The 24,336-nt window shown below is 37.1% G+C and overlaps 1 protein-coding gene and 1 pseudogene across 5 annotated transcripts in view; one reads left to right on the top strand and one right to left on the bottom strand.

Annotated features, from left to right (window-relative positions):
- Positions 1-21,802, bottom strand: part of PTGFR (prostaglandin F receptor) — a 35,093-nt gene extending 13,291 nt beyond the window's left edge. The window contains exons 1-3 of one of the 5 annotated variants that reach the window (XM_066376630.1): positions 21,364-21,802; positions 21,018-21,276; positions 18,785-19,654 (exon numbers count right to left, since the gene is read on the bottom strand). In XM_066376630.1, the coding sequence (XP_066232727.1) occupies positions 18,785-19,582 (798 nt within the window). In that variant the 5' untranslated portion in view covers positions 19,583-19,654; positions 21,018-21,276; positions 21,364-21,802. Of the gene's footprint in view, positions 1-18,784; positions 19,655-19,731; positions 19,836-20,263; positions 20,489-20,530; positions 20,849-21,017 lie in introns of those variants that run through there. The other 4 variants (XM_066376629.1, XM_066376632.1, XM_066376631.1 and 1 more) reach the window with 4 other exon arrangements.
- On the top strand, positions 4,454-4,588 carry LOC136401780 (U2 spliceosomal RNA; annotated as a pseudogene).
- Positions 21,803-24,336: the final 2,534 nt, after the last annotated feature.

The following is a 24,336-nucleotide window of genomic DNA, read 5'->3' as shown; positions in this document are numbered from 1 at the left end:
AGAAATTTATGCACCCTATATATATATGATATAATAAGCTGTAGAAACCCAATTAGAAGTAAAGATTCAAGTATAAGCTTAGGTAATTCAGTATCGTCAGGTTGTAAAGTCAACACTGATGAAGATGCTTATTCATACAAACAACAGAAATCAAGCTACTGATCCTTTCTCTCCGATTACAGAAGCTGGAGAAGAATTAAGCACCTTGGCTCAGAAAGCATAGCCTCTTCTTAAATCAGAATTTGCTGAAGCTCATTAGGTAGGGCCATTTCTCTTTCTCTGCCTAGGAAGATTAATTTTGGTGGGGTATTCAAATTTTAAAATATTTCAAGGCCCTATAGAAAAGTGTTGCGAAATAAACGATATGCTTGTTCATGTTTTACACAATTTAAACAGTGACAACTCTAAGATTAAAATCAACAGTATTCTCTTTTTTATTTTGCTTCTTTTCCAAGTGAGAGGAGGGAACATAGAGAGACAGACTCCCACATGGGCCCTGACCACCTGGCAACCCCTATCTAGGGCTGATGCCCACAACCAGCTATTTTTAGTGCCTGAGGCAGAGGCTTCATGGAGTCATACTCAGCACCCAGGGCAATGCACTTGAACCAATAGAGCCATTGCTGTTGGAAAAGGAGAGAGAGAAAAAGAGTGAAAAGGGGGAGCAGAAGGGTGGAGAAGCAGATGGTTGCTTCTCCTGTGTGCCCTGACCAGGAGTCAATCCAGGACATCCACATGCTGGGCCAACACCACTGAGTCAACCAGCCAGTGCCCTCTTTTTCATTCTTGGTCAATGCCTCCATAAGCTGCTAACAAGGGAAATGCAAACTCCGGGCACATGGCCCATCTGACTTATAAACACACTCTCCTATAAGGGTATGTGTACATGTGTCCTTCAAGCTATAATCGCAAATGCAGTAATGGCTGAAAATTCCACTTTTGTAGTAAATAATTATTAGGGCATTTCTCTAGAGTCAAAAAACAGAAAGACATTTAGAACTAGAATATGTAATTATCTAATTTATGTGTGCATGTGTTTGAATGCCTATAAATAAAAGAGAGCCAAGAGAGCCAAATAACTTCATCTCAAAAGCAAAATGCAAATGCATAACTTGTATTCTTAACTAAATGAATGCTCATCAAAATGACCTTTGCTAAACTAACAGAAAAGATATGTTGAGATTATTAACCAACTAGAATAAGGTATAACTAAATGTTTCTTTTAAAATTTTTGGCACAAAATATAATTTTATTTCACACCTGAAGAAAAATCATTTTAAAAATATTTCAATTGTTACTCACAAGGTCATTTTTATTTAATAATTATTTATTATTGCCTTACTTTCCAGTATAAGTACTAGCCAAGTAATTTATTCATTACTCATGTCAAATGAAGTTACGAGCAAATAACATTCTGCTATATTCCTTACCTGTTGTAACCCATTCTCTGTTCAGCAGCCAAAGTGTTCCTTTTAAACCATACATCAGATTATGTCATTCCTTTGTTAAGAAACCCACGAATGGTTTCCAATTAAATTTTCACTCAAACTCACTACGGCCTTCAAAGTCCTAAACAATGTGACCTCTCTCTTCATTTCTATCCTCAAATCCTACCACCTTCTCCTGTGCTCCTTGCTCCAGTTAATGGCCTTTCTTTTGTCCCTCACTACAAGAAGCTCATTTCCACCAGGGGATTTTTTGCTGGCTGTTTTTTCCCTGACCACCCTGACCACATATCTTCCCATAGCTGGCTTCTTTCGTTATCCAGGGCTAGCCTCATGATGAAGCCCCTCTTGACCATCCAACCTAAAAGACTCTTATCACCCCCCTCAGTAACAGCATTTACCACTATTTGAAAACATTCCGTTTTCATTTACTTATTATCTATCTTTCCAAAGAGCCCCAACCCTTGGCAACCACCCCCCCCCCAGAAGAATATAACATTCCAGGGAAGAGGGGACTTCACCTGTCTCATCCAGCACCATTATTTTAGCTAGAACGGTGCCTGAGACATAAAGGGCACGGAGAAAAATATTTAATGAATAAATGAATGAGCATTTCTAAACAAATAATATTTATGGATAGGTTTTAATTGCTTTTTAGGCCATATCTTTGGCTCTCTTTAAAAGTCAAGGACGATGGCATCCTCCAGCTACAAACACGCCTGGGTATGACTGCAAACAGTAGGGTCTTAATGGCAAAACTATCAGATTTTGCAAGACATTTGAAATAAACAGGCTGTTCAGTGAGCAATGAACACATTTCAAGATAAAAGTTTGTATTGTTGTGATCAAAATTCTGAAATAGGTTCCTCACGGCACCCTCTGGTTTTAATCAAAGCCTCACTGGTAGTGCAAAACATTCAGCAAGGACTTTTTCTCCTAGATGGGCTTTTACCTTTCAATGACAAGAGAGAATTTAAAAATAAAAGTCTCAAAGTTTAAAAATCTACTCAGCCTGCCCAGGCAGTCGCACAGTGGATAGACCGTCAGCCTGGGACACTGAGGACCAAGGTTTGAACCCTGAGGTCGTCCGCTTGAGCTCCAACTCATGGGCTTGAGCGCGAGCTCACCACCTTGAGCATGGTATCATAGACATGACCCCATGGTCTCTGGCGTGAGCCCAAAGGTCGCTGGCTCGATCAAGGGATCACTGGCTCGGCTTGAAACACATACCCCCACAGTCAAGACACATATGAAAAAACAATCAATGAACAACTAAGGTGCCAGAATTATAAGTTGATGCTTCTCATCTCTCTCCTTCTCTCTTTCTCTCCCTCAAAAAAAAAAAAAAAATCTAGGTTAATTTTTTTTTTTAGAGAGGGAGAGAGACAGAAACAAGGACAGACAGACAGGAAGGGAGAGAGATGAGAAGCATCAATTCATTGTTGCTGCACCTTAGTTGTTCATTGAGTGCTTTCTCATATGTGCCTTGAGGAAGATGTGATGGGGCTGCAGCCAGGCCAGTGACCCTTTGCTCAAGCCAGTGACCTTGGGCTCAAGCCAGTGACCATGCACACTCAAGCTGGCAATCCCACACTGAAGGTGGTGAGCCACACTCAAGCCAGCAACTTCAGGGTTTTGAACCTGGGTCCTCAACATCCCAACCTGACGCTCTATCTACTGTGCCACTGCCTGGTCAGGACAGGTTATTTTTGATACTCAAAACCAACTAATAAAGCTGCCATATTTTTTTTTAATTTCGAATTTGTTAACTTACACAGAGTAATTAGGACCCATTTAGGTTGGGGACAAAGGAAGATAGGTGACTAAGGGCTTTGTCAATCTCTGGAAGGGAGAAGAAAAGCAATTTTTTTTTAATTTATTGAAGGCAATTTTGTTGGCAAATATGTTCAAAGATTTACTTTTAATCAGGCCTATATCAGTACAACAATGAAATATAAAAATATTCCTTCCTCTAACCAGGTTTACCTTTCTCCACAAACCACAACCAACTCAATGTCTTTGAGCTGTCTTCATTTCAGAGCTCTTCTCCATGAATCTGGACTTAAATCCAAAGTCATTTTAATTTCACTGAAGTTTCTGTTATAACACATGGCCAGCGACGCTGTGTGATTGCTCACGATGCTAAATGCAAATAATGCCAAGCCCTATGTTATTGCATCCTTTGGTATAGCCCTCTGATCATACAGAGTCATAAATATTTTTTATGTTTGAGGAAATGTTATAAGGATTTAATGGGTTAACATCTATAAGGTGGTGACGTTCGCCATATAGGAGGAGCAATAGATGAGGGGTTTTAATGAACTGATTGATTCTTACACTACAAAACAAAATTTTAAGCAAGAACTTTACATTTAAAATGATCACCACAGTTATAGTTAGGTTTCAAAAAGTTTTACTCCTTTCTTACTAATTTAAAATTTTTAAAATTCATTTTTAGAGAGGAGAGAGAGAGAGACAAAAAGAGAGAGAGAAGGGTGGGGAAGAACAGGAAGCATCCACTCCCATATTTGCCTTGGCCAGGCAAGCCTGGGGTTTTGAACCAGTGACCTCAGCCTTCCAGGTCAACACTTTATCCACTGCGCCACCACAGATCAGGCTACTCCTTTCTTTCAAAAATAACATCTTAAAAATAAAATCCTTATGTGATATCATATGCATTTAACAACCAGAGCTATAAGAATGTTTAATTTACTAATTTCATTTGTGATTAAAGGATTCTAACAAATGAGCTGCATATTCCTGAACCTTCCTAGTAGTGGACCAGGCACTGCAGGAAAGAGAACAGAAAAGTGACGTTGACTCCATCACAAAGGAGCTCCTTATCCATCTAAGAGATTAGACAGTTACAAACAGAGCAAGTTTTACAATTATATAGAATCAGATGTTATATTTTATCCATGTAAAAAGAGATAAAAAATGTGCACTAGAATAATCAAAGCAGGTTTCCAGGAGAAAATTATTACAAATTAAATAAAAAACAGATCAACATCGTTTCTCGGCCTTTTGGCAAAGATCGAGTATAGTATCTGCTCTTATCAGTTTAAAAAACAAATCAAGACTTTCAGAACTAATAAAAAGAAAGTCAAATCTGATTCAGTGTAATGTGCTATATAGCAACATATTCTTCTTATAGACATGATTCATGATTCTTAGCCACCGGCCACATATACATTTGACTACGTCATGTTAAATCATGCAATATTGGCATTATATTTATGAAACATTGGACTTTCTCCTAGCAATTTTAGAAGGTAAAAAACCACCTTGTACTTTAACCAGCATTCATATATGAGTGTACTGTTTTGTTAATTTTAATTATAAAAGCATTATTTAATAGACTATTTTTACCTGTTTTTAAAGTCATGATAGCCCACTCATCCCTTCCTCCCCGCTTCAGGCTGGGTGGGAGGAGTCAGGTCCAGACTCTCCTTCTACCCACCACCAAGAAGGATTCTGACTTTTCCCCACCGATCCAAAGGGCTTCCAAAAGAATGGCCTTTATCCTTAAAGCTGAAACATTTCTAAGTGTTTTGGCCTTATTGTGGGGGCACTACAGGGACAGGGGTAACAGAAAAATACCTCAGGACTCACTGGTTTCTATGCCATGTTCAGTGCCGGATTATAGTGCACATGACTCAGAAATTACTCTGAAGCATGATTTTTAATTGATAGCTTGTCTCTTTATACTTTTTACTAGATAAATAAACTCTGCATGAGTTGATTGATTTGAACTTGAGTGTTAGGCAACCATGTAAAGCAAACCAAGAAGCCCAAGAGAAAGGTGTCATCAGTGCTGTGCTTACATATTAATGTCAATTCATACTTAAGGGAGGTATTAGAAACCAGGTAATGATATAGGTAAAACAGGTTATTCATTCATCTTTACAACCAAATATAAAATAGCTTGCCAAATAGACCATGTGGAAATCCACATCGTTCTAAAACTTATCCAAACAAGCAGCCGGGCTTTTATATTACTACCATTTGCCTTAGACAGACAAACCTAAAGTGGGCAATTAGGAGAAGGTAAATAGCACACAATGGAAATTACTCCTGGACAAACTGCTGTCCTTTCCACCATCCAGGAAAGCTTTTAGCAAGCTGGCTTCATCATCTGTATCCACAGATCAGCCTGTATGAGCTTCCAGAGACGAACGAAAAAGGCAAAGATCTCCTCCAAATGCCGTGCATTTAGAACTGCTTGGTATATTTTCATTCTCAAAATACAGCAATTCTTTATATTCCCTTGAAATAAGATAGTCTGCCTTCGCTGTATTTAGGCTTTCAGTGGAGAAAAAAAATCACCATACATTCTATAATAGCTTTAAAACCACCTCATGCTACCCAAGTTTATAAAGACTATAGAATTTTTTTTAATTCTTTGGTATGTCAGGTAATTGTAGGGTTTTTTGTTTGTTTTTTTCTGTTGGTTGGTTGGTTCAGAAATAATATATGAGAGAAATACTGACATTGTAGTCACAAAATGTCATTACAGAAGCATGTAAAGATTAAACTGAATCAGAAACTAATGCTCTGTTCACTGCAATGGACACAGGAAATTGACAGAGATATCTGTTGCTACTTTCATGTTGCAATTTGGAAACTTACTTTTATATTTGGAAATGAGGGAGTAAAAACACATTCACGCAGTTCTTTCTATATGCAATTCTAGAACAGTTTTCTCCAAAAAGTGTAATTATAATTTAAGCAGATCCAAAGAAACTGCTAAGTTGGAGGAATGTTCTCAGAAGTTCCTTCCTGAGTCTTAGGCAATTCTAAACTAAAACCTCAAGCAGAACTGGGTAAGGGTCAGTTCAATTATAGGTCCGAGGCCCACTGCTGTCTGCAGCGGAATTTTCCTGGGTCTAGGCAAAACTGACCTGATTTCTAAACTGGAAATTTAGCCATGTTCTTCCGTTCATTGACTCCCCTTTAACTGAACTTCAAACTTCTTGAACTGGCAGAACTAAAGCAGCTACCAAAATACAGGCAGAATATAAGAAGAAATTTACTCCCCACATTGTATTCTTTTTCACTATCAGAGTTCTGGAGCCTACCCAAGAGATATGAAGGACATGACAGAGACAAAGAAAAGCTCTACTCATTTTGTTTGACTGTTATGATGATGGTTTGTTGCATTAATAAGAATGACATTGGAAGTACATAAGAAAATCCAAAATACTCAAATCTATTGCTTTTATTGCAATAATTATATGATATTTACCTTCAGTATAAGTTAAGGAAGAATTCAAGGCAAATGTTTTAAAGTGGAGAAGGAAGTTTATATTGAAAGGAATAATTCAAAATGTAGAAGAAACATAAATTTTTAAAGTATGATGACATTACATTGAAATCTAAATTTTCAAAATCCATTGAAAACCATTAGAAATGCATATATAAACTAACAAAACACAAACATAATAAATTTCTAAGTTCTCATACACATTATTTCACAGGACAGTTTAAAAATAAAGAAATGATATTCTATAAAAATATTCTTGACTTAAACAGCTATGTATTGAACTTTGTAGCTAAAAAAAAGAGAATATAGATTATTTTCAAAAGTCCATAAAATATTTTGAAAATCTGATGAGGTTAATTAAAAAACAGTAAGATTTAGAGTTAGTATAGAAATTGTTAATCTATTAAACTAGGCAACAGTTTAATAAGGCTGATTTTAAAAAAAAATACAAATGTTATACAAAATGTTGCTAGGGAGTGGGAAATGGGAAATGACCACTTAATGGGTATAGGATTGCCTTTTGTGAGTATAAAAATATTCTGGACAAGATAGTGGTAGAGGTTGCAAAGTACTGTGCACGTAATAAATGTCACTGAGTTATATACCCTTTAAAATGGTTAAAATAACCTGTGGTGGCGCAGTGGATAAAGCGTCAACCTGGAACACTGAGGTTGCCGATTTGAAACACTGGGTTTGCCTGGTCAAGGCTCATGTGGGAGTTGATGCTTCCTGCTTCTCTCTTCTCTCTCTCCCCTCTAAAATGAATAAATTTAAAAAAATCAAAGACATATATAAAATGGTTAAAATGGTAAAATTTTAATGAAAATCTTGAACAATAAAAAAAAATGTGTCTAGATCAGTGCTTTCTTATATACTGTTATGCAGAAACTATAAAATTATTTTCAAAACATGATTTTGATAATAGGGCAGCTAAATGATGATGAATAGGAATACTCTATATTTTAATCAATGAACTGAACACACATCTCAATAAAATGTGAAGAAGATGGTAGTTGTACATCAAGTTAGAAATAGCTAAATAAGCTTGACCTGTGGTGGCACAGTGGATAAAGTGTTGACTGGGAATGCTAACATTGCCGGTTCAAAACCCTGGGCTTGCTGAGTCAAGGCACCTACGAGAATCAAATATTATTAGCTGATGCTACCTGCTCTTCCCCTTCTCTCTCCTCTCTCTAAAATTAATAAATAAAATCTTTTAAAAAAGAAATAGCTCAATAGGATGTAATTAATAAAAGGTCCAGAAATATCCAAAAACATTTAAGAATTTCAGACATAACAAAAGTGGAAATTTAAAACAGTTGCAGAAAGGTCATTCAATACATGATTTTGAGGCAATTAGTTAACCATTCAAAAGAAAAGTCATATTCTTAATTTCCAAATAAAACCAAAATAAACTATAAATGTATTAAAAACATAAATACAAAAAATGAAAGAGCAAACGTGCTATAAAAGAGATGAATATCAATGTCATCTCAGCCTGAGAAAAGTATTTCTTAACATAAAACAGAAAGCAGTAACCACAAAAGATATTATTGATTAATTCACTACTTTTGTAAATTAAATGGCTAACCACAAGCCTGGAAAAGCAATTGTTTTTATATTTATTTTTATATATTAGCATTATCAGTTTTTTGCTATCCAAAGAGTTCCTGAAAATAATTTATAAATTCCCACACAATAGCAAAAGAAGATAATACTCAATAATATAAGAAGAGAAAGTTTAACTACTTTATTAATCAAAGAAATTAAACTAATATATTTTCTGTTATTGGATAATGCAAACAATATACCCACAATGCTTATTATAATGGTTATCTGCTGCTAATGTGATTTGAAAGTTTTTTTTTAATTTATAGTTTACAATAAAATTTTACAAAGAAAACATTGCATTTTAAAAAGTAGTTTTAGGGAGTATAATACCCCAGATTTAATATTCCTCAATAAAGAGAATATGTCCATGGAAATAAAAGGAAGTGTTTTCTTTCTAATGGAGTCTGTACAGCATGCCGGTGCCTCTCTCTACGCTTCCACCTACTTTCGGCCAGCTTTCTGCAGCGTGCATTGCCTGGTCCCTGCTCCTCTCCCTACCCCAGCATTCTGTCTGCCATTCCTGTGTTTTCTGGTCTTCTGCTATGAATGCAAAGGCAAGAAACAAAGTAAGGAAAAACTAATCAAAGTAGTAACAACAGAAGTACTGTTGCTGTTGCCGCTACAGCTACGTTACTATTTAATACTTAATGTACCTTTGTGCTCAGAGGTTCCTCCCTATTACTGAAGCAGTTAGCTCTGTCTTGTTCCCAGGCAAAGCCAGAAAAATACAAATAGTTATATTTATTCCATATTAAAAGTGGAAAGAAAGGAAAAGAAGGATACACATACTAGTTGGAAGTTGGGGGAAAGAAAACAATGATCCATAGTAGATAAAATAAAGGAGCCAGAAAGCACTATTTGTAGATTTTGCCTCCAGATTATTTTCCCACAACAGGTTTCTCTCTATGATTTATTGCCCACCTTAGAGACACCCAGTCTTTTGTTCAGAAAAAGCCTATTTAAAGAATAAATTAATAAGCAAATTAACAAATAAATTAAAGCATAAATTATTTTTTTAATTTATTCATTTATAAAATTTATTTATGTTCCCAGAAATTTGTTTTTCCTTATTTTCAGTCCTCTCTAATACCTTTTTAACCTAAATTCTTAGAAAGAGTTGGTGATTTTTCTAGTGGTTTATTTCACCATTTATTTCTCTTCTAATCCAGAGTCGCTTTCCTTATCAGAAGGCTGTATAAAATACTAATTTGAATTATTAACTTTCTATTACTGATTTAATAAAATTCATGTTTCTTACTCATGTTTCATTTCACTGGAAAATTATTTTGGCTTTTAATATTAATTATTACAACCTGCTACATTGTAATTTTGTTCAAGCCTGACTGAAATATGTACTAGAGTTTCTTATTCATAGATTTTTCTATTGCCGGAAATTGTATACATTATCTCTTTTCTCTTTTATTTTTACAATTTACATTATTTAACTTAAGGAACATGTATTCACAGTAAATGTTCCTTCTAAATCTGGGGTCTCAAACTCGCGGCCTGTGGGCCGCATGCGGCCCGCCGAACAATTTTGTGCGGTCCGCAGACTAATCCACGAAGTTCAAAATATTTTGGATAAAATTAAGTAAGCCTAGGGGCCTATTTGTATTTTTCATTTCTCTAGCATCCTAGCTAGATATTAGCTTAGTTAACAGCAGTTGTGATGCGAACTACAGTTTCTGGTCGTTTTGTGACACTGAGTAAACTGCATGTACGATTGAGCTTGTACTGATTTTTTTTTGGTTTTCAACTGCAGTGAGAAAAGTGTTGCGTAACAGTTGCCTTTTGTAGACCTAGTGCGGCCCCCGAAGGGCTGTGATCTTGCTCTGTGGCCCACATGCTGAGTTGAGTTTGAGACCCCTGTTCTAAATGATATACTATAGAAATTTTCCCCTTTTATAAGTAATCAGAAATAATCTCATCCATATACATTCACAAAATAATACCTATTATTCTAACAGAAAATATAATTATTTTCGTATTTCAATTTCCTACACACATCTTCTCTTCTCATTTTATATAAGCACTGTTGCTTAAGGCCACAGATATTGTGAACAGTTAAATTACAAAGATTGTTATTCTAGTTATCTAAAACACTGCCTAATATATGGTAGGTGCTCAATAAATGTCAAATAAATTATCATATAACTACTTGTGAACCACCAAATAGGAAGTGACAGTTCCTTATTATAGCACCCATTATTCATTTAATAACCAATTTAAAAGTGCTATTGTTTATCTTGTTGACAAAATTATTGGCTAGGAGCATTAACATTTAATAGTGACAGCAATAATAATGACCATAGTATAATAACTGAAACATATGATACTTTCTATGTCAGAAACTATTTAACTTACATATATTAATTTATTTATTTCTTGCAACAACCCAATGAGGCAGGTACTATTACTATACCTACTTTACATATGAGGAAAATGAGGCACAGAGTGGTTATTGTCACACAGCCTTAAAATGGAAGAAATAGGACTTAAACCCAGACTCATAATTACTACATTATGTTGCTTCTTCGAGAGTCAATATCTTAACTCTTAGGGTCTTTTACTCCAACTAAATTATAAACTCTCAGAGGAAAATGCTTTATCTTTTATTCCTTGAAAATACAACTCCAAGAGGGATGCCTTATACATAATTGTTTCAATTTTTTTTTGCGCATTTTAACTTGATAACAATAAATTAATACCCTATAATTAATATAACTATAAATTATTAGGATATTTAAGTTTGAATAACATGTGAAAGATTAGCAGGCAACTTCTTCACGTCTGGTAAAATAGTCAAGTAATCCCAAGTGGAAATATCCAAGAAGATTTTCTGACACTATGAGCTCCCTTTGCTCTTTTCAACTGCAACCAAACCTTCCTAATAGAGGAGAAACTATAAAACACCTGAACTACACACAGGTGATTATTTCTAATGGAGATGGTGGATAGCAATAATAGCAAGAGACATTTTGAGGATTTTTGTATTTTGTTGAGCATTCAGTATATGCCAACAGTTGTGTTAGGAGAATGTAAGAGTTAAATCATTTTTTTGGTTAGTACTATTATTATAATAAGTTTCACAGATGTGCAAAATTGGCTTACAGTGACACCAGGTCACAGTTAAGAGGTGGTGGGGTTAGAACCCTGTCCTTTGTCTGTACTTGAAAAACTACAGTATTCTAAAGGGAAGGCGTAATTGGAACGCTAAAATAAATTCTCTTACATAATCCAATGGTCTGTTTCTCCTTCACCATCACACCTCAAGTACAGTCCACTTGGGATTCCACAGTCTGAGTTTCATTTGGGGATTCAATAGCTTAGGAGGAGTGAGGAAAACCACTTCCCTCTCTGTACAAAGCCACAATTGTATCCATTCCTCTGTGGCACCATCCTTACACCCAGGACAGAGGACAGACAGAATGACAAACTTACACAAGCTTTGAAAGGTAATGTTTTCACGTATAAAAGACAAATTTCTTCTATTAGATAAAGTCCTCTCTACATACAGATAATTGGCATTGATATACCAGGTAAAATTTGATGTGATTATTAATGCCTTACAGAGCAAATATAAGTGTAATACATGTTACATGCCTCCTGTAAGGATAATACTAAGCAAATAAAAGTGAAAACTGGTAATGCAGAGAGATTTTAGGCACATCAATATCTTGAATTTTTCTTCAAATGTTTGAGGACTTAATAAAAATCCTAAAACACATTTAGTGTGATTTTTTTTATATCCATGAGGGCATAAATTTAATCCACATGTTTCTGATTTGTTTACACTTGGATCATTCAAGTAATGTTTTGTAAGTGCTGTCACAATGTCTATATCTTTGGACATTTTCCATAAATCTTTCTCCATAAAAACAGGAAATCATGCTTTGCCAAGAGTAATTGAACTTAAAATACCAAAGAATTCTAGACCACCATGCACATCTCAAGCAACAGACTTTTGTGTATTATTCTCAACCTGTGACTGCCTTTTCTTTAATTGATTGGTCTTCACTGGGCCACTTTTATATCATACACTTCCATGAAGGGAGATGATATACTCCAATGAGTTCAATTACTCAGCAGGCTCTGAAGCATGGAGGACACTCCTGAAATTGCCCAAACGAGGCAAGGGGGTAAGTTCTCTGTGTCCTCATACCATCTGTCACTACACACAGAATTAACAAAGAGAGGGGAGCACAACCACAGATAAGACAGCTCCACTTGGTGGAGGCTAACGTCTCCATGAGCAAGACTCACCCATAAGGGTATCTGGATGGGGCACCACACTGTCCACTAAATAAGTCTGCTGGAGTTTTTCTGAGACTCGATCTTCTACAAATATAAAACCTATTCAATCGTTTAGTCTGATTAGCAACACAAAATGAGCCATGTATTTACTCAAACAGCTGGTAAAGACTTGAGGTAAGCAAATTTGTTCTATAGAAAAATTTCAGAATTTGCTATAGAGACTTTATTCATGACAATGAATGAACAATATCTGTAGGTCTTTACTCAAAGAAATGTTTTATCTCCTGACAGGATCCCCTCCAAGATAAAACACCAACAAAAAAAAAATAGATACACTTGTTGGAGGGGGGATGTGTGGGTGAGCAGAGAAAGATAGAGTCAAAGATAATAGGATAATTACTTTGAATATGTAATATCATCTAATTTAATACTTCCTATTCAATATATAATTCCTAGTTAATTTATTCAATAGACATCAGTTCATGGCCTACTGTTTGCAGAAACTAAAACATAAATTGGTAATATAGAACCTAACCACTAAGACTAACAAAGGAAAACAAATGTAACAAATATTTTTAATATCATCATAATAGAATAATACGATCATAGTTTATCCATGAAATTCCCCTGGGTGCTGGCAAAATTTCTAAATTCCAGAACCAAATTCAAACTGTAGAATGTTCAGAATTCTCCAAGATTTTATCTCCAATAATACTCCAGGAAAACCTCTGAATACATTTGCCCTTTTCAGACCTCTCCAATGCAAATTCCAGTTTGAAATAGATACATAGGAAACAGATCTTGATCCGTGAGGCTGACCAGCTAAGTCCTGACTTCATCGGAAGAGTCCTCCCAAGTGGAAACAGTACTACAACTGACTGAGCCCTCCTCCACATGAAATTTATTTAGCAAATTATTATTGACCCCAGTGATGTGCCCAATACTAATTCAGGAACCGAGGACATAGCAATAAACAAGGTCCCTTCCTTCAAGGAGCTTCCATGATAGAGACAGAAACCAAAAACCAACTAGAGAAACAAAGAAATGTATCCTTTGTTATCAGATACTGAGAATAAGTGCTATGAGAAAACTAAAGCAGAGAAAGGGGAGAAGATGGGGTACTTGTTAAGACAGCCTAGATAGAGAAGGTAACATTTAAGAGAGAAGTAGAGAAAGAACACCAAGGCTCAGCGACAGGAATGCGCTCCCAAATATCCAAGAACCAGTCCTCTGCCAGTGACTGTCACTGACCGGCCACATGCCACATACTCCATGTTCACCCAGACACAGAAGCAGCCTGAATTCCCATTCTGTAAACTACATTAATATAGCTTTAAAATGTACATATTTTCTTAATATGAATTTTGTGTCAAAAGTGTCTGAGTTATTTAAGAATTGTGTAGAACAGAGCCCAAGTGTCATCACCAGTCTTTTATCTAGACATCGCTGCTGCTTCCAAATTCCCATGATGGGAGTACATCCCCATTCACAGAGAAAACCAGCTAAAACACTTGATGACAATATTGCCTGTAAAATCAGAAACAGTTCAAGAATAAACCAAAAAGACCCACTTACCAAGATCTGACATAAAACTATAAAAGAGTCCATTTGGTTTTTAATTTTAGAATGAAACCCATTAGAAGTCCTTTCATTTGGTACAATTAGATCCAGCAGTGGATTGGCCAATTAATTTTTTAACTTGGTAAAGAATTTACATATGTATGCCTCATGTATGCACATGTTTATACATCTTTTTACTTAAATGTGTGCGTCCATTCACCATTATCATTTCTAATGTAGCAGCAAATTAGCAAGACACTATTACATAGGTTTCTTGACACAGTTCTTAAATATGAAAATGAAGGCCTGTTTTTCAAAGAAAATGGTCATCAGTCATAGTCAAGATATGTTGTGATGGTGCTTTGCTCCATCATTTGCCATTAGCCCTCTAAGACCCAGTAATCATGGTGCCAATACCTTTAGTAATCCAGTCAAAATTCAATTAACTGCGCAAGTCTTTGATGTATATCTGACAAATATCTTAGTGACCAAATGTTTAACTACATTGACTAGAAAATACTAACATAAAGAGCAGCAACATTACAAAAATCAAATTCAAACTCTACCTGTACATTTCTTAGGTAAACACACCGACATAAGAAACCGTTTTGTTCTTCATCTACTTTATACTTCTTCCCCCAATTCAAAATGATCATCTCTCCCCAAAGAAAAGGTAAAAGATCGCTGAGGTTTAATAGTGTCAGCAGTCAACACTTGCTAACTTAGGGAACAGATGAAAAATTACCATTTGGTGTCAGTATTTGCTTAATTAACTTTTACCTACAAAAATCAGAATCCACATTCTGGTCAATCATTTGCAACCTCTTGACATCCATGCTACTTATGGTACAGTCAACCAGTCAACAAGTATTTACTGCCCTGCCAAACTGGTGAAAAAAGCATAGCAATCCTAAATTCCTTTTAGGGTTACATATTCTAGAAAGGAAACTTTTTAAAGAATCATTACCGGTATAAAGACAGAAACGAAGAACATTAGGAAATTGGTACTTGACGGCGTTGGTAAACGTCCTTTTTCCCTCCTCACTTAGGAACACTAAATGCCTTCAAGACTTATTTATTAAGGACAGTGATTCCCCTAGTAAGCCCTCAAGACAATTCTGTAATTGCCATTTGACTCTTAAAGATTTTTGTATTAATTTTTGCTAAATGGAATTGTCAGCTAATAAAAAGCCTTTTGTACTTTCTTGTATTTTTAAGTTGGGATTATAATTAAGTTAATTTAAATGTGTTAACCATATTTAAAATGATAAAATCTAGATATTGTAAAATTTGAAAAGTCATTAACAAGTTATATCTTAGACTAATAGTATTATTGTGCTACCTTTCTAAATCTCAATTCTTAACAACACACACACACATTTTCTTCTTAGGAAAAGTGACACATTAAATTAAAAAGAAAAACACCACCGGGGGTGTTCAGGGCAATGAAATTATTCTGTATGACACTGTAATTGTGGCAACATGTCAACATACATTTGTCAAGAGCCACACAATGTAAAACAGCAAGAGAAAACCTTAATGCAAACTACAGACTTTAATTAATGCCAATGTGTCATTACTGGCTTATCAAATGTAACAAACGTGTGATGCCAATGCAAGTTGTTAATAATAAGGATGACTGGGCTGTAGTGAGACACTGAGGGGGGTAAATGTGAACTCTGCGCTTCCACTCATTTTTCTGTAAACTTAAAACTAATCAAGAAAAGTAAAGCCTAAGAAAAACAAAGAAATAAGAGAGAAATTCAAACAAACAGCATCTTAATCTTACCGTTGAATTGGTTAAACTCAATCATCAAAATTAATAAAGTATCCCCTTTGTCATCAGCTACAAATATAAATCCTTTTAGAAATTATGCCACTATCTAAGTTTTCATGCAATAAATCCTGTCAAGCACAGACACAATTATCTGAATTTTACTGTGTGCACCTGTATCTTTGTTCTAGTTTCCAGCTTGAAAATGACAGGGAACACAGGTTGAAGAGTGTGTACAGATGTTCACTCAAATTATAAATCCAACAATTCAGACATCAATTAAGAAAGACAGTATGCTGTAAATCACAGCATTAACCTAGAAGTTGTCACCATTATTATACATTAATGGGAATCTAGAAGCTTAGTTCCAGAGGTGTTTTTAAAACTAAGAAGCTTTTAAAACATAGAGTGGAGAATGATGGCTTAGTCATTAACATCTATGCAATTCCTCCCTTTAAGGAAAAAATTAAAAAAGGAGAACTGTTGCAACTGAGATATTTATGTTGGGTGTTATTTTGGTATTTCAAGCCTGAGTTTTTCACTAGGGTTCCATTTAGAGCTGTTTGAATGGCCTGAACTTAATGCCCAAGGCACTTGTATCCAGACCAAAAAACGCATAAATCCTTTAGCCTGAACTTGTCAAGAAGACTCAAGTTCTCCACAATAGAAATCAGAAATGCAAAGAATGCTTAAAATAAAATATCAATCCACCAAGCAGTATTTGTGGTATAAATACTAGGGATCTAACACAGAAATAATTTTCATACCAAAACGTATTGCTACATTGGTGTCATAGATGTAGCAATAATTCATAGTTAAATACAATGTTAACTTAGAAAATACTTCATGAAAATAAAATTGTCTCCACTAAGAAATATGTTCAAAATATGAGTTAAATTGTAATATCTATTTTAACAGTGAAGAAAACCAAAAATTCAGGAAAAAAAATAGAGGAAAACATAAATTCAACTATCCATGGTAAACTGAAACTTGCTACCTTCTGTAGTCTTATAATGGTTAACCTATCATTCCGATTCCTCAAGGTCAAAGCCAGAACTAAGCAGAATTTTAAAGGTGACTCAGAGCAAATAAAAACCAGAGCATCAATGACTGCCTCAGATGTCCAGATTATCTCTCATTGAGTATTTCGGTTTCCTCCAGAGCTGTGACCTTCATTTAGAAAATATCTTTAAATATTTTCAACTACCTATTTTGCCCTTTCTTTGTATTCCCTTTCCAACCCTTAAAATAATTTTAATTCCATTCAGACTTACTTTTTATTTTGAAAAGCTACTCTACTTCAAAGTTTAAGGAAGAGAAAAGCATTATTCTAAGGAAATTCCTTGTATCCAGTGGCATGAATTAAATTCTTCAGGATGAACATTGGAGTGATTCCAAGTATTGATAGAACCATTGTCTGCTACAAAGATTCAAACAACTATACAATAAGCGCAGATCAGATCTTGAGGGGGGAGGGTCACCGAAGGCTTCCAACACAGACAACAATCAGGCCTCAATATGTTGACTCACCACTGACAGACCTAGCTTATGTCCCCTTGGCTGGGTTGTGAAAACCAATTCAGGAACATCATTTTAAAAAATGTAAATGATTTAACTATTCGAGAAGCTAAATTCAAATTATGAGGAAATAATAGGAATAGAAATAAAGAAATATTCAAAAAAGTGTAAATCCTTTTGTAAAATATAATTTGCTATCATAGGATCTGTCGTCTGTGGCAACATCTCTCACAAACTATTTTGTGCATCAGATTCACCAGGATTGTTTATTAAAACTCCACTGGCAACAGTTCTTGGGCAATGGATCTGTTGGGGGCTTAGAAACTGCATGGGTAACAAACACCTTCATACTTCCATGCAAGGTATGACCATGACTTGTGTTGTGTCCACCTTTGTCTCACCCCCTTGCCTCGCTTTTACCTGTGTGTCACCTGTATCACTCTCCCTGGCTACCAGCCGGTTTCCTCACTGGCAGAGAAAAATAAATGAAAACAACCTTTGCTGCCATCAGTAGCTATGTACAGAAGGATTTTTTTCTTTTTCATGGCATGTTGTCACTCTGTCCATCCTAAAAGAAAATGCTGAAGGACATTAAGGTCATATTTATCAATCATAAATATTTCTTTCTTCTCCCTGGAAAATAATATAAATGATACATTTATTGCCTACTCCTTAACCTTAGCTTTCATTTCTAAATAAAAATGTCAAACCGTCAAATATAGCTTTTGGCTATATGAAATGAAAGATAAGGGAGGAATCCCTGGCTCTCCTGACAATCATACATCTCCCTGCACTATTAACGTTGTTCCAGGGTTTGTAAACTAGTGATTTCTTCACCTGAACCATGCAACTATCTCAACTCATAACCTCCCTTGGCAAGCTGAGACCTGCCCAGTTGTGTGTTTAGAAGAATACAATAGCTAATATGCCTTTTCTATAAATCAAAAGTCTGTGTGACTTTCTACCAAGACTTACTGGAATCCATTCCAATATTGTATTACAGTTGGTCATTTTTTTCACATTTTAGAAACTAATCATATTTAGTATATTAAAAGTATGTTACTTCTGTTAAAATGACTTTATACTGCACTGCAAGCAGCTAACAATACATTCAGAGTTGTTTAACAAGACATTTCTATCATCTCAGAGCTTGTGGGAAAATAACCATGTGTTTCATAAAGAGCCTAATTTAAAACCAGAGCTGAGTACTGAAATAAGTTTCAAGTAGGCGTAAAACCCAGCATTTATAAGATTGAACAGTGTTACCCATCAAGACTAATGATTTTGAAAAAGACAACAAATCCTGCCTTGAACAAAAAAATAACACAAGCAAAAAGTGTCAACGTGTTAGACTCTTACCAGAAAAGGACTCCAGCAAATGCAGGAGACACACATGATAGCCAGGAGCTGGATGACCATTTCGAAATGATGAGACCTGCCTTGTCTGTGCTGCTGGCTTTTAAATTTGACTCTTAAAAGTGTAATTCCAGTGATGGCATTGCACAAGAATGAAACACCAAGGGCTAAGAGTCCCAGAAAAGAAAAAAGTAGAAGATAAAACGTATCTTCCCAGTCTTGGATATGTTCTGTTCTGTAGAAACACCAGGTCCTTGAGGCTTGAATTGTATAGTCTCGATGCCCAAGGATGGGCAGTAAAGCTATGAAAACAGCAAACAAGCACACACCACTCAACAACACCTTCACGTGCTTGGATGTAATTTTTGTAGAATGAAATATTGGTTTGGTGACTCCAATACATCGTTCAATGGCCATCACACTGCCTAGAAAAAGTGGGCACAGACCAGAAAATACCATGGAGATACCGAAAATACTGCAAAGAATGTTTGATTGATCAAAGCGGATCCAGTCTTTATTAGACGCATATACAAACACTGCTATAGTTCCATTGATGAGGTGGCCAAAGAAGTCTGTGATTACCAGGCCACTAGCCAAAAGCAGAAACGATGCTTTGGACTTCTGTCTAAATCTCTGATATGCCTTCATGAGTATGGCAATGGCAAGGCTGTTTGATAAGATTCCCACCGTCATGAAGATTATTGAGAAAAAGACTGAAAGCCGGTTTTCCGTCTGGCAAGTTGTATTTGAAAGGAGCCCAGCTGCAGGAGACACTGGCTGCTTGGAGTTGTTCATGGACATTGTTGTGGAGATAATAGCCGGCTGCTCAAGTCATCTCCCTCTCAGATCAGTGCAGGCTTGCAGTCCAGGCATCTGCAGCATAAAGACAGAGGAATTATGAGCACTGCATCACTGCTCATCCAACATTTAAGACCCAAGGGCCACAGTACCTTGCTGTAGAAATCAGATTTATCTGACCTATCACCAGCACAGTTGCATCATCCTGAAAGCAGCACACATCTGCCTGTGGTTCCACATTTCATTTTCAAGGTCAAGAAGCTGCCAAAATTGTGCTCCCTTGATGAACCTCTTCACAGGTTTACAAAACCACTAAAAGATTAGATTGCAACCCAATAAAGTCTGTTGAAATAACTAGATGACCTTTTAAAGTTTCTGCTTTTTTCTGAAATGGACTTTGTCCCCAAACTGCAGATTATTCCTTAGGAACTACCTGTTGGTCAGGTAGACAAAACAATCTTCTCCAAACCTTGGAAGGGGGCAGCAAGGTCACTGGTATTAAATGGGGCTTTCCTGAATACGTTCTAAAACTATATATTTGATTATGATCAAATAACAGCACACCACACGCATCAGTGACCCATGTAAAGCAGGGTGGTGAGTTTTTAGGAAGGTTTTGTGGTCCAGCTATCAACTGTGCAGAAATCCTGGGTCGCGTTAGGAAAGGAGCAGAGTAGTACTTACCCTGAACACTTCTGCCCCAGACGGTGCTGATGAAGCTACAGCTTGAGGGCAGCAACATCCAAAACAAAGTATGTTCATTGTGGCTCTTTCCCTAGTGAGTTGAGGCCTGAGTCACAGACCCTCAATACCCCGACCACAGTCACCCCGCCCCGAGGTAAGCCGCTTTCCCGGAGGCTGGGGATTCTGGAGCCAGTCTTTCCTAGGGCCCGCCCGAGTGGGTCTGCCCGGCTGCCCCAAGGACGACCGCCTCCTTCAAATCTTACTCACCGCCGGACTTGCTCCCGTTAGCACTCTGCCGCCCCCATAAGTCTGCTTGCAACATCCTTCCCAAACCTCCTTCCTAACTTGCTGAAACTTTCTGCAATTGCTCAAATGATAGGGGACCGGTTCTCCTCCCATCCCGGGGAGAGCCAAAGGCCGGCGCAGGCCGGCGAGCAAGACTCAAAGTATCGCGGGCGAGGAACCACGGGGGACGAAGGGAATCTCTTTATCGCCCATTTCCTTTTTCTGAGACCGTGTCTACCTGGCCCTCGTGCCGAGAATCGGGACGATCAGCCCGAGTACCCTTCTCTCTATGGGTCTCCCCAGCTTGGGGCATCTGGACCAAACTTGTTGCCACGCGCAGGCTAAGGTGCTTTCCAGGGCGGCCGGCTGCAGCTGCGACAGGGCGTTCGGAGTGTGGTGGCTAAACGTCAGTGCCGTTGAGCATCAGGAAGACAACACTTGGGAATCCAGCGGCTGGAGCGGTGCTTACCTTGGCATCCCCGGCCGCCCGCTGGGCCACACGAGCAGAAGAGCGCGCCGCTCCGTGCGCCATTGCGCGCCCCCCTCCTCTCCGCTCCGCAGCCGCAGACTCCCGGGGCGCAGCGCCGCGCCGCGCTTCTGCCCAGGCTCCTGCTCCTGGGTCCGTCTCCCGCCGAGTCTCGCGGGGCCGCGGGCCGTGCGCTCCCCGGCGAGGAACCAGCGCGGTGCTGGTCTCCTCGGATCCCTCAGCACCTAGCGGCACTCGCAGCCTAGGCGGGATGGAGGGCAAGGGTGACCACCGCCCCTTCCTTTTCTCGCTCCTCTCCGCCCCCTTTTCCAAGAGCCCAGAGCCATACCAGGAGAGACCAGGGCATCGCGCTCAGATGCTACGGCCCCCCATCATCAGCAGAGCTGTTCTCTAAGCAGTCCGATCACTTGCGGGAAACTTTTGTTTTAAACTCATTTTCAAGCTAAAGGCGCCATCTCTAAGGCTGCAAAATAGGAATCTGGAGAGTTGAGGAAAGCCTGCAGCTGTCCTCAACTGCTAGCGTGTTGGACTGTCAGATTATAGTTTTCAAACTGAATTTATCCCAAATCCAGCTCGAAAAGGATCAAGAAACCAGGTAGAAAAATGGAGATGGTGTATCTGAGGAAGGGTGTTGTGGCGATAGCCTCGGGGAGATAAAAACAGGGATTCGAGTCGCGCGTTGTGAATGGAAACAGTCACTGTTTAGGATTCACTATTATTTAGGACCGGGCTCTGTTTCCAGCTTTCTAAGTAACTTGAGAAGAGAGAGGGATGTGAAATATTCCTGAAGGGCACCTGCAGATAAGGGATTAGTAACATTTTAATGACTTTAAAAAATATCTAGGGATATGTTTACCCATATCTGATTTTTGCTAATATCATTTTGATCCATACCTATTAACTAGGTCTCATTTTCCAGCTACACACGTATGGGAATCTATTACTGATCTTTGCTCTTTTTATTCGAGTAAAACATTGCCACCACTTATGGGAAAAACGAGTACCACATGGAAATAAACTTTTTTTCTCCATTCTAAAATCAGGAGGGGACTCTAAATTCCTTGAAATTAAAAGGATCATAAAATGCTTACGAAAGATAAAATAAATTAGCCATTAACTATAAAAAAGAACAATTGCACAATTTTCCCCTGTGGTAGATATTTAGATTTTTTTAATGATATGGTTATAACTTGTAAAATAAACTGTTACTTAGGTGTGGTCAGGGAATTAGACAATTTGGTTAATCAAATATTTCAGTTAGTATAGTAGAGAAATATTATATCTAGATGGCTAGTATCTAAAACAAACAAACAAAAAAAGACTATGTTACAAACCACAGTAAAAATGTGAATGGCATAGACCATTATTCTTTCTTTTAATAATTAATAGCACTTAATCACTTTACATTGCAATTATCTGTTTTCTTAGGACTCTCCCACTGAACTGAATTTCTGCAGAAATTTTATTCACCTCTCCATCCTCACATACGACTAAGCCTGGTCACTTATCAAATGTTGCTTGAATTCATCAATGTTACGAACAGCATTTCCAATATTATAGTTTGATCTCTCTCACGGCAACACCTCACTAAATCAGCAGCTCTATCTACTAGGTAAAAAAGAGAGAGAGAGTAAGAAAAAAATTTCTTAATACAGTGTCAAATCATAACACTCATTATATAATATATTCAAAAATGTTGATTTGGTTTTTAAAATACTAGATAAATCCCATTTTAAAAAAAATTATATATCTTGAATGTATTCTTGGAGTACCTTTTTTAGAATTTATTTGTCTTATTACTCTTAGTAGTAATATGGGAAATTAAACAACTAAATACTATTAAAAGAAAAAAATAGACACCCAAGTGCTCAGCTTAAGAACTGGCAAGTCAGCAGATGAAGGAAACAAACAGATCAGAAGTTAGTGGATGTTAGGGGGGAGCTGATACTCTTCTGAAAAGTGGTAGTTAGTATTGTTACTTCTAAAAAGTAGACACTCACATAAAACTATTTGTTTATACTTTCATTCAACACAGTTCCTGAGCGCCCATTCAGTGTCAGGCAGGCATCGTACTACGAAGCAGAGGTACAGCTGTGCAAACCAGGTATATCGGCCCCTGCTCCCATGTGGTGTCTAAGCCGGGCAAAAACACTTCCTTTGGTGGCATGCTCCAAATCTTGATGTGATTTTAGATGTCTAGGATTCCCTGAGTTAAATGTCAACCTGTTACAAGATGATAACAGGTGTGTGCTTGGCAATCACCTTCATTCAGGCTTAGATACAGGTTGATTTGACCAGAAGATCTGCACACTAGAATTAAAGTAAGAGAAACAGGGCCTGTTACACTGAGGTTGAAATAAAATGTCTACAAAAATCATAAGGAGTGTTGGAATTTTTATAGTTTTAATTAAAAAACTTCTCTAGAATTTCCCATAAAGATTAGTAGGAGAAGCATGCTTCAGTTTGGTAGCAGGAACTTCTTTCCTCTTTTATTTTTATTATGTAAATATTATTATGTAATATTATACATAAAAATAATATGTAACACATTTATTAGCTATGAGCTATAAAATGAAATAAACCTATGCACCTACTACCTAGTTTAAAGACTGAATTAATTTCCTAGGACTGCTGTAACAAAGTACCACACACTGGGTGGATTAAAGAGAATTTTTTTTTACAGTCTTGAGGCTAAAAGTTTAAAAACAAGGTGTTGGCAGAGTTTGTTCCTTCTAAGGACTGTGAGGGGAATCTGTTCCATATCCTTTTACTGGTTTCTGGTGATTTGCTGGCAATCTTTAGCTTTTCTTAGCTTGTAGTTACATAATTTCACCTCTACCTTCATCTTCCTGTATCATTCTCCTGTGTCTCTGTCCTCACATGACCATGTTATTTTAAAGACCCCAGTCATGTTGGAGTAAGAGCCCACCCTACTTCAGTATGACCTGACCTTAATCAATTATCTCTATAATGACCTTATTTACAAATAAGGTCAAATTCTGTAGTTCTAGAGGTTAGAACTGTGACATATCTTTTGGGGGTGGGAGAGCATTTCAGTCCACAAAGACTACACTAGAACATTGCGAACAGTATTACATCTATCTGTATGCTTCAGCCTCTATTCCATTCTTCTGCATCCCTCCCCAGACATAACTACTATCCTAAATTGTTTGTCATCATTCTCTTGAATTTGATTGCTCTATCACATAAATATACAAATTAACCAATATATTAATTAGCTTTTCTTGTTTTATAAATTAACCTTCTGGAACTTGCTTCTTCCATGCAAGATTTGTAAGAG

Source organism: Saccopteryx leptura, chromosome 3 (genome assembly GCF_036850995.1).
Source record: "Saccopteryx leptura isolate mSacLep1 chromosome 3, mSacLep1_pri_phased_curated, whole genome shotgun sequence".
Lineage (NCBI taxonomy): Eukaryota > Metazoa > Chordata > Mammalia > Chiroptera > Emballonuridae > Saccopteryx > Saccopteryx leptura.
This window is presented reverse-complemented; position numbering and strand designations above follow the sequence as displayed.